The sequence below is a fragment of the Sinohyriopsis cumingii genome, unplaced genomic scaffold, assembly GCF_028554795.1.
Source record: "Sinohyriopsis cumingii isolate HCF-2022 unplaced genomic scaffold, ASM2855479v2 utg002073l, whole genome shotgun sequence".
Taxonomy (NCBI): Eukaryota; Metazoa; Mollusca; class Bivalvia; order Unionida; family Unionidae; genus Sinohyriopsis; species Sinohyriopsis cumingii.
In genome coordinates, this window is record NW_028316122.1 from 285,331 (window position 1) to 301,257 (window position 15,927).

Sequence of the window (15,927 nt, forward strand, 5' to 3'; positions counted from 1 at the left end):
TAAAATATTAAGTTTAATTCTTATAATAATATGAAATAACAATTCTTTCAATAACATCTTTTGAAATAACAACAGTTCTCGAGAAATAAATAACAGAACCATATTTTAGCCATTGTTTACAGTTCTTGTCAAAGCACACAAAAGGGCCACATGATGCTCTCTGCATCACTTGATATAACTGGTCTAAATACTTGGTAAAATCTAGTGAATTATAAATCAGTTCAATGATGTTCATTTATATTTGAGTTGCAAGATATAAAGATGCATTGAGATAATGGTCTTATAAAATTGGAATAGCCACTTTCTGAAACTGTCCCTATGTAGTGTCCTCAGCATGCACGAAAGAAAATTAGTATCTATGTAAACTTTCACCAATTCAATGTTTGCCTGACCACCATAATTGTTTCTGCTCTATATGGTTGACCAGTGCAAGGAGATAATGGTCTGGATATGTGTCATAGAGGTCAGTTGTGTAGTTTCCAAAATATGTGATTAACTGAGTGGACATGGTGTTGACCAAACTTGCAAGCCTAACTACATGCAGTGACTGACTGAAGAGTTCTGCAACATCCACATATCCTGGTAACTGAAGACAAAAAATTTGTAATCAGTTCAATTAATATTATTTAATTTTAATATTGTATATATATATATATATATATATATATATATATATATATATATATATATATATAGCAACTGCTCTATTGTACCTTGTACAAATTCCCAGCTTTCCTAAACTTGGCCATGTTTTGCTAAAAAACTGGAAGAAACCTACTGGACTCCCAATCTTTTCACCATTTTTCCACTAGTATGGGAACACTGTATTTGTTGCAACTGATGTAAAACCCACCTTTCCTCCTCCCGTTTCCTTGCCAGTTCTGCCTCTTTCTCCATTCTCTTTCTTTCCTGTTCCTCCCTTCTCCTTTGCTGCATCTGAACCAGTTTTTCTTTCTTTCTCTGCATGTCCAAGTCATCCTTTTTATCGAAATATAAATATTTAACATGGAAAGACAATTAATTCAGTGACACCTTTACATGAGTGGTCAGTGAAACCTGCCTTAACTGACATCTCTATACAAAGAGCACCTGAACAAAATTGGTCATTTTTTTAGTGCGCAAAACAAAATTCATAATGGAATCTACCTCCGATACTGATTATCTGTCTAACATCAAAAGAGATACTTATTTTTGTTACTGTCAACTATTAAAAAGATGATTTCATTCATGCAGCTATTTACATTACTGTTTTAACGAAGCCTTGAAATATGACCGAGTTTCTTAACAGTGTCGTAATATCATTAGTAAATCAGGAACTTCAAGGTCCTAAAGTACTGTCAGAGTAAATTTACAGGTACGAGTTCAAATTGCATGTGACAGACTTACTATAAATGATACGTCGGTATAGGGTATCCAAGACCAAGCTGAATGGATGGTAGTTATTAGGAAAAGAGTAAAATGGCCAGTGACAAATCTAAGTGGGCAGAGATAATGATATCATGATATATTTAACAGGAGAAGGTTATGATCTTGTTGTATGCATATCTTATCTACCTAGTAAGTCATTTTCCACACTATATAGAAAAACTAGCAACCTACCATTTAAGTTCTTACCTTGACAACAGGACTTTCTTCTTGTCCTATCATGAAACCAACTCCTGGCGTGTGTTGCTCAGACAGAACAGAATCGTCCTGCTGTAATCCAGATTTGTCCAGTTCCTGACCAGTTTCAAATGGTTTTTCATCTGGCTGTGGTGCAATTACTTTCTGCTCAGGAACACTTGACTTCTCCTTGTGAGCTTTCATCTTTGGCTTTTGCCTTCTGGGTGAATCTGCACCAAAGGAAACAAAAAAGCCACCTCCATCAGGTTTGGCCAATGACAGCTGTTCACTATCAACTGGAGCTGAACTATCACCAAGTCTTTCTGATCCACTAGAATCATATGAAGCCTGGTCCTGTGTGTACTGCAAGTCTTCGACTTCTTTTTCTATAGGACGCGTCTTGGGTTGTGAGTCTTGATTCAGAATTTGCATCACAGTTTCCACTGATGAAGGAGACTCCTGGGCAATCTGAACAAGTTCTGGCCTAGGTTGGAAACCATTTCCAGAGTATGGAACTGCTGAGTCAGCAACATGAGATGAAGGCATCATGGAATGTTGAGGATGACTTGAGACCGTGTGTGAAACATCAGAATGAAGAGATGGTTGATAAGGGGGCACTGGCTGTGAGGGTGATCCATACATGGAATGAGGGTATGGCTGGTTGGGAGGAGAGGTCAAATGCATTGTGTGTGGAGAATACCCATGTGGAAACATCTGACTAGGTCCGTTAGGATACATATGAGATGGGGAGTGCTGATACGGGGGTATCCCTATATGCTGTTGAGCCCCTGGCCCCATAATGTACCCTCCATAGTGGCCACCTGGCTGCATACCAAGACTGGGTGCAACATGACCATACTGGTTTGGATTGGGGTAAACTGGTCCCGTTATATGGGAAGGACTTTGTAAAGCATATGGCTGAAAATCATGCGGATAAGCTGGTGCATGTGTCATGGTGTTGGCTTGAGGCTGAGACATCATACGTACATGTGACATAACAGGTGGAATCACATGACCTTGACTCTGAATATATGGCCTATCGGGAAATGGACCTGCATCGGTATGTGCTTGATAACCAAGGTATTCAGGTTCACTTCCTTGAGAAAAGCTCTCTGGAGCTGCATGTAATGTCTTCTTTGTCGCTTCCAAAGCTTTTGTTGGTGATCGTGATCCCGATCTAGATCGTGTGCAGGACTCTACTGATTCTGACCTGGGAGGTGAAACTTTTGGAGAAGAAACCTTGCTTTTAGCACCAGTTGAAACATCTGATGCTGAACTTTGTATCTTTTCTTTTTTCAGGGACAGTTTCATGATTTCACCCTGCAAGTCTGTTAAGCTTCTGTTCAACCTATCTAGGGAACTACTGTATTCATCATAACTATCACCCTTCTCTGTTCCACTTCTAGACATGTCTTTCTCTAATGATGACTGTGAACTAGACATTCCAGAAGATTCGCTTTGATCAGAAGCAACTGGCTTAGGACCTACATCTTCTTCATCTTTAAACCATTTCTTCCGAACATTTTCTATTGTCTGCTGAATGTCCTCTCTTGAGAAAGCACGAGAAGACTTGAGCTGTTGGGTTGGTGACTGAGGTGGGGTCTCAAATTCATCTTCTCGAGTTGATCTTGAGGAGTTAGATGAGGCCTCTATTTGCTGTTCATTACTTCTCTCTCTAAATGATAATTGCGATGTGGAACCTTGTCCTGTTGATGTTGAAAGTTCACTCCTTGAGAGGCTACTTTCATCAGTCTCCTCGGAAACGTCTTCTTCCATTGACTTCTCCTTCGGTTTAGCAACAACGTGCAGAAATGCAGCTTTCCCAAGCCGTTGTCTCATTTTCTGTTGTTGAATTTCAGCCTGTCTCTTCTTTTTCTCAATAGATTTTCTTTTCTCTTCCAGTTTTAACCGAATCTTCAACAGCTCTCCAGGGACTGGCTGAGACACATCACCTCCTCCATTCTCCAGATTCTGACATGCATCCTCAGGACTGGAGTTGCTGGTCTGTGCATTTTCTTGCCATGTTGTCTGATTTGGCAGAGGTGCAAATGTTGTCCTCTTCTCAACTTTTTTGGGGCAAGTTTCCTTGAGCGGACTTTGTAGTCCCTCTGTTCCATGTTGCATATATACAAAACCAGAATTATCAAAGGTACCTAAATTTTCCTTCAGTCTCTTCATTTGTGCAAAGCTTGTCGTATTTTTTGCCTTTTCTGGATTATCTAATATTTTTGTGGGTTGATCACTCACCATAACTGGCTTCAGACTTCTATATGCCTCTGGTGTAGCCGTCACCTGTACCTTACTGAGTATTGTATCACACTGTCTTTTCATCTCATCAGATTCCCTAGTTTTATGATCTTTGTGAATTTTACGAGATTCGTGGTCCGAGAAATCTCCTGAGCTTCGACTACTGACACTCCCTTCCCGAGAGGCTTTAATATCACTATCGTCACTCACAACAGGTATCCCAGCAGCCCTTGCTGTCTCGGGAGTGTGAATGTGATCAGCAACTGTGTAACTGTGTCCTGTTTCCTTTGATGCATCAGACCTATGGCTCTCAATAATCTGTGAATCTCCTATGCTACCTGTGATCAGAAATGCTTCAAATCCTTTCCTTTGCTGGGTCCCTGGAGTTACCTGAACTTGTACAGGTGGAATTAAATATTCACTCCTTGCAGTCAATTGATCCTCTGGTAAAGGAGTTATTCTATCATCATCAAAATTTGAGCCACTTGATTCTGATCTAATTTCATCAGAAAATGTTTCTACACCAGGTTTTAAAATTTTTGGAGATCTTTTTGATTCATCATCTCCCCTTTCTTCTTCCTTTGTATGATTATTTGTTTTTTCCTTTGCTGGCTTAATCCTTGCTGGCAACAGTGGCTCTACGTTATCTCCCTTTGATTTTGCCTGTTCAACACTAGATGTCCTTGAAGGTACACCTGAATTTACACTCTCAACTTCCAAATAATCTGGATGTGACGAATCTCGAATATCTGGAGGACACAAATTTTCAGATTTAGAATATGTGCGTGCAGAGACTGTCCTAGGAGAAGTTTCAAATTCCCCTAAATCTATACTTTCACTTGAAAAACTTTCATTGAGCTCTGAATCAATGCTGACGTTAGCTAGTAAGTTGCTTCCCTTGCTAAGGGATGTAGTGTCCAGGAGTCCATTCTGCTCTTTTGGGCTGAAAAACAAATATTGATCAAGTCAAAAGCAGACTCTTTTAAAGATGATGGAAAATCTTATTCAATACCTCCTAAGATTATGGCAAGGATACCATGAAGGACAAATTATATGCATCCTAATGAATGCACTAACATGGCACTGTTGACTCTGGGTCACAGTGACCTCAACCTTTGGTCAAGGTCAAGGTATGCAGTCTAGAACTAAACTTACCATGCAGAGATCAATACTTTATAATAAGTCTTGTCATGTCTGTGACTGTTGAGTCTAAGACACTAAAATCTAAAGGCTTGTTTATTTCTCTAAGTACAAGCCAGTCATTATGTTTGAAGAAACTTACTCTAGAACCAAATTTATTGTGTAAGATCATTTTTTTTCAAGTTACAATGAAACTAACCTTATGACCCAAACATTGAAAGGTTTCTCCCATATCTTAAAAACCAACCCTCCACACTCTTTGGGTACGGTAAAGTCTAGAACTAAAGTTATTATGTTGAAAAACATTTTCCTTCCTTCAATCAGTGACCTTGACTTTAGACCTTTTTACATCAATTATCAATAGGTTTCTTTCTTAAGGAACATTAAGTTTCTTTGCAGAAACCATTATTCAGCCAGTAACCTTGACCTGTGACAATCTCCCTTTCCTCTGACCCCCCCCCCCCACTGAGTAGGCTTCTAAGTTACTCTAAATGCAAAAGTTCAGTCAAGGTATGTGACAAAAACTAAAGTAATCGTGTTGAAATCATTTAACATTTTTTTTGTCAAAGTGACTTCCTTACCAAGGTGCAAGCCATCCACAAAGTCTGATCCAGGTCTGTGATTCAGAACAAAGTATGGGCTGCAAATGAATGACACTAGGCAAGCATTAGGTTAGACATCTAACTGGGTCACCAATGAATCATGTTATGTTAACATTAGGCTGCTAATATAACTAAGGGCTGGAAATGAATGGCACTAGGATAGCATTAGGTTAGCCACCTAAATGGGTCACATGTTCACAAGTAAATTGTGCTAGGTCAGTATTAGGCAGGCAATCTAACTATGGGCCGCAAATGAATGGCACAAGGCTAGCATTAGGTTAGCCATCTGACTGGGTCACAAGTGAATTATGCTAGGTTAGTCTAAGGCAGCCGATATAACTATGGTCTGCAAATAAATAGCGCTATGTGGCAAAAGCTAACGGTCAAGAGAGACAGCTTACTGTGAGCAATGCATGCAAATCTGGTTTCACTCACAAACGTGCTTGCCAACTGACTCATGTAAACAGAAGCATGGATAACCTAGAAAAACAGTAATTTACCTTGATAGTTGAAGCCTGTCATTTGTTTAGACCCGTTTATCTCATAATAGAGTTTAAATATACATTTTCAAGTGGCTAGTTATGTCTCTTTGTTAATCTCTAAAGAGCCTGGTTCAATGTACATGAAAAGTTTTAATGCTGTACCATCCTGATGTGAGCATTTGTCCATAATACTGAAACATTTCCATCAAAGGACAGGCAACTTAGTATTGACAAATTGCCTTTTGCACCAATAATTCCAATTGTCAATATTATCAAATGTAAACCAACTGTACTCAAACATCTGAATTACACATGCTGGCTACATCAGATTTGTGTTTTTTGTTATAACCACCTTTGCTGCAGTTATTCGGTCAATAATTTATTCATTTCTAAATTGACTATCTGCAAATAACGACCACATACTCTTCTCTTTGTTAATGTTTTATAAAAGCTTTGAGCTAAAACTCTTTGTCCAATAAATCTGAACATGGAGAAACAAGGTTTTAGTTGGGGTTTTTCCTTTAGGTTTAACACAATTTCTCAGCACAAGATAAGCTATATATGTTGGCCAGTCTAACTGGAAAAGGGAGAACCCAGGAAAACCCTTGTAAGAACCATTGATCCATGGTATGCTACTGGCATGCTTTTTCACATTTCCACATTGGCTGAACCAGAGGCTCAAACCCATGTCAACAGAGGTGAGATAGCAATGATTTATAAAGGTGAGCATTATACAGGTGAGCACTTTAGACCACTTGAACACCTGGGAACCCTAGAGGATAAAGCATATACACTTGCCTGTTACCTTATTTATCAATTATGTAATCCAATGAGCCAAATGTAAACAACGACTGATTTGGGTGATCTGAACAAGGGACAGATCTGACAGCAAGAGAGGTCTTTGAACACTGATACTCATGCTGCAAATGGTAACAGTACGTGTTCCAAGCTGCCCTAGCTGACCAGATCAATGGGCTGCCAGCAGGGCAAAAGTCAAAATTTTGCACATTTTGAACAATAAATTGTATGCCATCACTATTCATAAAATCAATAAATATATACATTTGTCACAAGAACTACTTTTCTTCTATTATTTTATGCATAAATCTTTGTATTTCTCTTTTATTTTCATATTTAAAAATATGTTTGTTTGAGGTATGCAAAGGGCATAATTTGTGCAGCGATGGTTTGTCCGAACGTTGCAAGCTTACATACATGTCATTGTAAGGATTGGGATTATGCATGGTATTTCCCATGTTACTATATTTAGAACCAATGTAAAGCAGAGAGTATGATCTACATTTAGATATCTTTACTATCTAAATCAGTTTTGTTTATGCTTCAAATTTTACACTATGAAACTTCAAAATGACAATTTTTCAGGTAAATTTCAATTTTAAATACAATTTCGACATCACTTTAAAGCTAGTTCATTATACTTTATTTCTGTTTAAACAGTGTTATTTTCTGTGACATCATGCGAGATTACCGCATTTTTTAAAGTATGCTGGAAATAAGCCATATGCAATGGCTGGCCTAACACTTATGCCACATGACTCAATGTAAATCCAAGACGTATTATGGCCTCCGATATTCCATCCATGGATTATTTATCACTAGTTTGTAAGTAAAATTTGTTTTTAATGTTTTATATTTTGTTTGTGTCTTCATATCTGTATTTTGCATACCTGAAGTCATTAATTGGAGGTCCTGTTCTACGCTTCAAGTCCGATTTCCTTGGCCAAGTCATTTTTACACATGAAATACAAATGCAAAAATGGCCTCGGATGAAGCCTGGCATGTTATTTTATGTATTTAAAGTAAATTTGTTGACATATTTTTTTTCTTCTTCTTGTATATGATCAAGCAAGTAATAATAGATTGAATTGGATAGCGATAAAATTATGACCTTTGACCTTTCTGTCTGTAAACACGATTCACCAAAAGGAAAATGGGCTCTGTTACCCTTCATTATTTCTTTTCACTTTGTTTGTTCTGGTTTTTAATTTTGAGCAAGGTCCTAAATTTGGGATAAGTGTTTATTAATGATGAAAGGGAACTGTATATCTAGCTAGCTACAGATGCATTTTAGTATGTTAAAACTACGAGACCTATCCACAATTTCCAATTTTTATATATCTACATGGCATTTCTAATTTTTTCAGTCTGTAACAACTTGGTAAATTTTCAGGTCAGCATCATTAAATGTAGCTAAAAGTACCTAATTTGTTTTAAATGAATTAATTTGGCCTCATTTAGGAAATCAAAGAACAAGCAACGCTCAACCAAAAAACAGGACCATTTTTAAAAACAGAAAACTATTTTGGGCTGAACAAACAATCTACATGAATTTATTTAAATTCTTTTACTTCCTAATATTTTTCTTTTGCTTTGTTGCATTCATCAGTTTAAATGCATCTGACTTAACTTTGTCTAACCGTACACATTTCAGGTTTATAAGTGGATTAAGAGAAACTGTCCTGAGACATCCTACCCTCATACTGCTTCACATGGGTAGCTGTGTATTACGATGACCAATATTACATTGGAAAAATGTTGGAAGTACACCAAACTTATCTGGCACTCGTACAGTTTTTATGCCAGATGAAAACCAAAACCGATCGTTTCAAATGGCCAGCCAGTGATGACATTGCCAAGGTTAAGTCACGTTTTGTGTTTGATTGGAACTTTAATGTACAACCAGTTTCAAGCGATGGCTGAACTTGGAAAGTTGAAAATATTGGGCACACTGACCAGCAAAATACAGCAGAATAAAATACTTTGTTAAAGATGTTACTTTTCTGATTCTTTAAAACAATGCAGTCCTTTTATGTTGTTGTTGTTGTAGGGTTTAACGCCATTTTTCAGCACGATAGGCTATACATGGCGGCCAGTATTAATGGTGGAGGAAGAACCCGGGAAAACCCTGGAAAGAACCACCGACCCACGAGAAGCTACTGGCAAGCTTTCTCACATACACACACTAGCTGAAACCAAGACTCGCACCCACGCAGAGGTGAGATGGCAGTGATCCGTAACGGACAGAGCTTTAGACCACTTGGGGCCCCCAGTCCTTTATGACATTTACAACTGTATCTACTGTTTGAAGTGTACATTATCTTCAAAACATTAGATGTAGTGAAAGATTTTGATACTTTGTCAATGGTTCTTGCTTTGTAACCTATCTTTGCTTTATCATAAATACATCTGCTTTATTAGTATGTATGCATTAAGCTGTAATATGCTCCATTTTGGTGCAAAAACTATCAAAATCAGTTACTTATTGATGAAGTTGTAAACTTTTGAAAATTGTTGTTTTTTCCATTTTTGCCTTTTTCAGATATTGCTTCTGCTTCAACAACTACTGTCTCACTACTGTTGACACTCTTTGTATATTGCATGAATTCTACACATAATACCCTGCATTTTGATACAAGAATTATTAAAATCTGTCAATAAATAAAGTTGTGACCTGTTGAAAATTGTTGTTTTTGCATTTTTTCCGAACATTCACATTTGTTGCTCTTATTCCCGATCTCTATGATCTGGTACGGCAAAAGTTTTATACCCACTGGCTCAGAAAAAATTGGGCTTTGTTTTTCAGAAGGTTTTCTCACTGGAAAATACTTTAATTTGCATTTGTGTATGATTGTAGTGCTTGCATTTCTTGAATAATAAGGACCTCATCTAGCTTTTGCCACTGTTGAATAGCTTCAAATTATTTTGTTTACTCTTCCATAGTTGACGGTAATTGTATTTTCTGTGGGGATCGCAAAAGTCCATCAAAAACTTTGAAAGGTCATATCTTGAAAAGTATTTGACCGATTTACATGATTTTTTCAACATTTTATTTTCATATTAAGGTGTTAAAGATGGAAAACAACAGCTGAGTGCCGTTAACTGTATTTGCTGATATCCTAAAAGTGCATGGAATACCAAGTAACAGAAGCAATGATGAAAACATCTAATACATGTAGTACATTTACTTACATCTCTGGCCATGCTATCACTGACTGCTTCACAGGACTGCGATCATGTGATGACAAAGAATTCGCCCTCCTTACACCTTGACTAGATTCTGCAAGACAAGACAAAAATACATTTTTGGTCAGAATGATAATATCGCAGAGGAATACTTTTAATTTCCATTTTTGGGAAAAGTGGGAGGTCCAACTGTCTTGTGACAAGTCATTTCCTTGGTTCATCTGGGAAAATTGCAGGTCCCAGACCTTGGACAACCTGGCCAGGCTGGTACCAATTCTTAGGAAGACTTTGGTATAACTCTCTGACTGAAGTCTTCAAACTGAAAAGGACTTTTCAGCCTGCAACTGCTATCCTGTTATTATTATAATAAAAGTACAGATGCACCAGCTGAGGTAACTGTAAAGTGAACAAGTTATCAGTGGTACACGCTGCCTCAACAGTGTTCATCGGTTGATGCATCCATCTTGTATCTAACTTGCAAAAACATAAACACAAAAATTTAATGTGTGTGTGTGTGATTTGGATTTTTATCGTAGCTTTAAAAAATTTGAGTTATTTCACTATGATGTCTGTAGTGTGGCAGTTTATTGTGATGTCTAGTACTGAAGCATGATGTCCCACCCAGTCACATTATCCTGACACCAGGCCGACCAGTCCTAACACAAACCTCTTAATGCTGAGCACCTAGCGAGGCAGCTGTTAGTACCAATTTTGTAAGTCTTTGGTATGACTAGGCTGGGGTTCAAAACCCCCAACCTCCCGCATCCGAGGCAGACACTAGGTAGGTAGGTAGTTGAGTAGGTAGTTGAGTAGGTAGGTAGGCAGGTATTAGCATTTATATGTCTTAGCATTTAACAATATATGACAACAATGGCTTGTCTATTTGGTTCCAATTAAAAGTAAAGTTTTTAAAATATAAAAACAAAGCAAAAACTCTAGGGAAATAATCCCTTCCAAATAAATGTAAACATAAAGTACAAGATAAATATAAAAGGTAACAACAATAAATTATGTAAACTAGTAAAATGTACACAAAAGAAATATAATGGTAAATAGTAAAAAACATCCTTAAAGTATATGTTCACAATATTTATAGAAACTGCATTTATTCCTACTTTTTTAAAAATTTCAAAAATCAGTGATACATGTGCTTCATAAGGGCTGTTCCAGTGAAACATATACCCCCCGGGGGGAAGGCACTTTCAAGTTCAACCAACCCACAACAGAAGCAATTTAAAAAAATTATGATCCACCGTGAGATGTGTTTTAATCGAGAAACACTGCCCCCTACAGAAGTATATTTTTTTAACATAATTTCTGGCTATGGGTTAGTGGGCGGTAGAAGCGATTTTAATATTGGGTTGGGGACAGAAGCGATTTAAATGACAGCTGGCTGGAGGTAATCTACTGAATTCATATACATCATATAATCTACTGCATATTTTTATTTGTATTCATTCATTATAATCATTCTTTTGTCCTTTTGTTTGTTTGTCTGTCAGCCAAGTATGTCTCTGATACTGTGAAATCACAGATTTTCATGGTGGCTTATTATCTGTAGATGTCATTGATCAGTCCCTTAATACCTACTAATTTAACATCCATGAATACAGATTTTATAACAGATATTTCTATTCTAATACAGAAATCATGAATTTGTATCCTTACTAAACTCTGTTTCCTAAAGTGATCAATATGTCTTGCTATTTTTCTTTGTTCTCAGGCATGCTGCTTTTGATTAGAATAATAGTTAAATCTTGTATTGCTTTAAATGTGTGGTCAGATTCTATGATTCATTGTTATTATTTTTTCCAATAAATGTTTTGGTAAACTTGTATGATTTGTCAGAAAAAAAAACAATGATGCCTGTGGAAGTGATGTTGCATCATTTGTCTACTTTTACACTATATCATTTCTTGTAAGAACATCTTTTTCAGTTACCAGTGTCTTATTTTTACGCATTGTTGCAAGACTAATATAAAGTTATAAAAAGATATAGCAAGTCAAACATTTTTATATCATAGATTTTAAAAAATGGATGAAAGTCAAGGAATCATTTTTCCCAGAGCACTCATAAAATCAATGTCATTGCAGTTAACTGTATTGTCAGCAGCATCATAATCATCACTGATGGCCTAGCAGTAACATTCTGCTCTTTCAATCCGGTTGTCACAGGTTCTATCTCCCACTTCTAGTCTTTCATATGAGACTTATACCTATGGCCTGAGGGGCTTTCATGGCAGAGTGGTTTAAGATGCTTGTCTTGTGATACAGAACTGAGGGGCTTCCATGGCATTGGTACAAGATGCTTGTCATGTGATTACTTGCCTCCAATGTGCTAATGAGAATGTTGCCAGTTACTTGTGGAAGGTCAGTGGTTCTACATAAGTGGTGTTTGGTGTCTCAAAAGGACTTGGATTTTCTTCAGCAGTAAAACTGGCTGCCATATATAGTCTTTTGAGGTTCTTCCTCCACCTAATATATTGCAAAAAAATCACCAAAAAACCCCAAATCAAACCACACTGAATCAACCAACTAATCAACTGTGGCAACAGCAGCAAAGGTACTAATCAATCATTTTTGCCACAGCTGTATGAGTTCATAACTTTTGACTAGTAATTTTTGTAGACCTTAGAATATCGTCGATTATGCCTTTCTGACAGTTACCTAAAAGTCATCATCAGTTGGTGCAAATGGAATTTTCATGGTCCGCATATGAGATGGAAAAGTCTTGAGCAAACCTGCATCCCACACTGCCGAAAAGTTTACATTTTAGCTCACTTAAATTTTCTCTTAACAATGTTCATTGTTCCAACTAGAACTATTATAACTTATTCAAGCTATATTCACCAATATCTGATGATATGCATCTGTAATAAATATATGTAACAAAGTATGAGAATGCATCAATGTTTTTCAGTGATGCATTTGAATTGAGCAACAACCACAATCAACAAACCAAGAAATAAAATTATTCACATCTCTCAGGCAGAAGTAGGGTATAATCATAATCTGCCAAAAGAATTTTAATTTTTTAAATTTGCCAAATATTTTTTCCAACCATACTGATATAGTGGACATATCACCAGAATGGGCAGAAACAGACCAGAAGGTTAAAATCAATTTGAAACATCTTTTAAGTAGCTAAATTCATATTGGTTTAGTTAACTGTACACCCTTTATTGTCTTCCTTTTGATGAAATTTCTTACTGACGCTAAGAAAATAATGTTGCACACATAAAAAAAGAGGCACACTTCTACTCATTATTGTTTTTATTATACTTCTCCATTCCAGCCTGTTCTTATGATCTTCTCCCCCTACATACCGTTTGTCTTGTTTATGATATGTATCTAAATTTCTCACTTACTTTTCCTACTACTATACAAATGTTGTGTGAATATGCATATCAGTGTGAAACACAATGGGGAGACTACATCCAAGATTAAAAACCTCTACATTTCTGGATGTATTCTGCTTGGATTCCATATTTCTGCACTAATTTAGTTCCCATGGTAAATTTGTGCAAACAACACGATATTAAAATTCAGTAACTTAAAATTTTGAGTGCTCATGATCAAATTTATATCAGTATAGACACATCTATGACGACAGCTTTTGTGAAGAAAAAAAAACATAACAGCCGCACCATTTTCTGGATCTATACAAATTTGAAATGTGTGCTTTCAATACTGCACCAAAGAGTCAGCTGCTGATTTCAGTAATGAGTCGTCCAAACTCGGGTCTGTAAAGGGATGGAAATTATGTTAATAAAACAATGTTCCTCACTTTTTTCAGTCACAAGTAGGACAAGCTCTCAAAAGAATTTTTTTTACTAAATCTTACTTTCATTATCAACCAATCAGGGACAGTCAAACACATATATACTCTATTTTATCTTCACTGATTTATAGTATGGTTCTCGTTCTTTCAAATCTGTAGTAATGCGAGCCCTTGAACAACTCTCAATGGTTGTAAGCCTTTTTCGATCATGCTGAATGGACACACTGTAAGATAATGTTCAAGTAACAGAAATACCATGGGATAACCAGAGTCCAATAAAATTGAATAGTCAAATTATCTCCTCTGCAGGGATGCTGCCAGGATTTCAGGATGTACTCCAAGTTTTGTGTGTGTGTGATCTCCAATGAGGAAGTGGTGTTGGTGGGAATAGCCATTGTTAAATATCTCCCTAACACTTAAATATCTGTCACTCTTTCTTACTGTTCCACTCTGTTACAGCTCTAATGAAATCAAAATTCTCAAAGAAATGTCATCTCTAGTTGTATAGCGATTATTACTGTGATGTCATTGGGCATGGTCACGTGGTTGTGGTGGGGTCTTGGTTAGGATAGCATAAAGACTATAGGCTTACTCCATATTTGACAGCTAATTATGATGTTGTCAAAAGAATTCAAAAATTTCTAGCAATTCAGTTGGACTCGGATACTTGATTCATAGTCAATGAACAGGTTCTAAAATTGATGTGTTTATTTTGGAGCTATGTTCCTCCATCACATTCAAGATTTGGATATACCAAAGGTGAAATTGGTACAGTTGCATCCTACACTACTATCATGGCTACTTCAAATGTTATTTAATGTGAGACTTTAATGCAAGAACTCGTAGCTTCAGTGATTTTTGAGTTAAAAAAATTAATTTCTTCTCAAACAACTCAATTTGGTGCAGATTACATTGTTTTTTAATGATACAGTGAGAATTCTTTATGCGTAAAAATTGTGCAAGAAATGAACAACATCAGATCAGAAAATTACTGCCACTGGGAAAATACTGATAGGAATATATAGAAATAATGATATCATTATTTAAGTAGAATATATGGTGACAATACGAGCGCTAGTTCTACAACTTTGTGCAAAATACATCTTGTATGACTATTCTGTTGTTTCTAACAGCACTGTAATATGGCAATAATTTCTGTCCACTTTTTACTTTGGTCCCTTGCTAATTAATAGTTTTAGATTTTACAACACTAAGTACATTTTACCTTTTGACAATAACACATCATTGCAAATATTTAGATTGCAAGAAAATAGAAGTTACAATTTTATTAAAAGCACTGGTACCAGTAAGACTAAAAGAGATGGTAAAAAAAAAAGGAATCAGGATGAACAGATTAGTAGTCTAGTAAACAATTCATATATCAGAATGACATCAAGTATTTTTTCATCAATTTCATCATCAGTTAATGATACTGCTTAAAAATGTATTGTACTAGATAATAGATTATCCATTTTGCAATACAAATACCAAATGATAGCTTGGAACTAAGTGCCAAAATGTCTGCAGGAAATACCACCATGATCAAAATATACATAGGAGGAACCAAACACAAACAGGACAAATTTTATCCATCTTGCTTTGAATTTTTACAGATCAGGCAGTCTCTTATGTTTAATGTCATTTAATTTTTGCACATAGAGAGCATGTACATCATTTGGTCATACATCTGCATGATACAAAAGTTTGTCTTTTTATTCTTTTGTTGCTCAGTGATTCGGCCAACTTGAGATCTACACACACTTAATTATGTTGTATGGGGATTCTCTGATGTTCCCTATGAGCATTAAACTGTTAATTGTATCTGAATTTAATATGATCCTCCTCCTCTGTGTACGAATATTATTCTGTGCTGTGAACTCCTTTCATTGCCTGCTGTCTGAAATGCATATGCATAACTAGCTTGAACAAGTTACTGTTTTTTATGGTTGTGCAATTTTCAACATCTCACATGTATGACCCCATGGGTATTCTCTCTTGGATATCTCTATCCCAAAAAGAAAAGTTTTGAACCAGAGGTCTCGTTAGGATTTTAAAACTAAGAGTCCATGGCTCCCATTTTGGTAAAAAT

The 15,927-nt window shown here is 36.4% G+C and overlaps 1 protein-coding gene across 3 annotated transcripts in view; it reads right to left on the reverse strand.

Annotated features, from left to right (window-relative positions):
• The window catches only part of LOC149771191 (calmodulin-regulated spectrin-associated protein 1-like), a 124,145-nt gene that overhangs the window by 34,181 nt on the left and 74,037 nt on the right, over nucleotides 1–15,927 (reverse strand). For all 3 annotated transcript variants that reach the window (XM_089948758.1, XM_089948757.1, XM_089948756.1), the window contains exons 11-13: nucleotides 10,064–10,151; nucleotides 1,615–4,792; nucleotides 854–978 (exon numbers count right to left, since the gene is read on the reverse strand). In XM_089948758.1, the coding sequence (XP_089804884.1) occupies nucleotides 854–978; nucleotides 1,615–4,792; nucleotides 10,064–10,151 (3,391 nt within the window). The remainder of the gene's footprint in view (nucleotides 1–853; nucleotides 979–1,614; nucleotides 4,793–10,063; nucleotides 10,152–15,927) is intronic.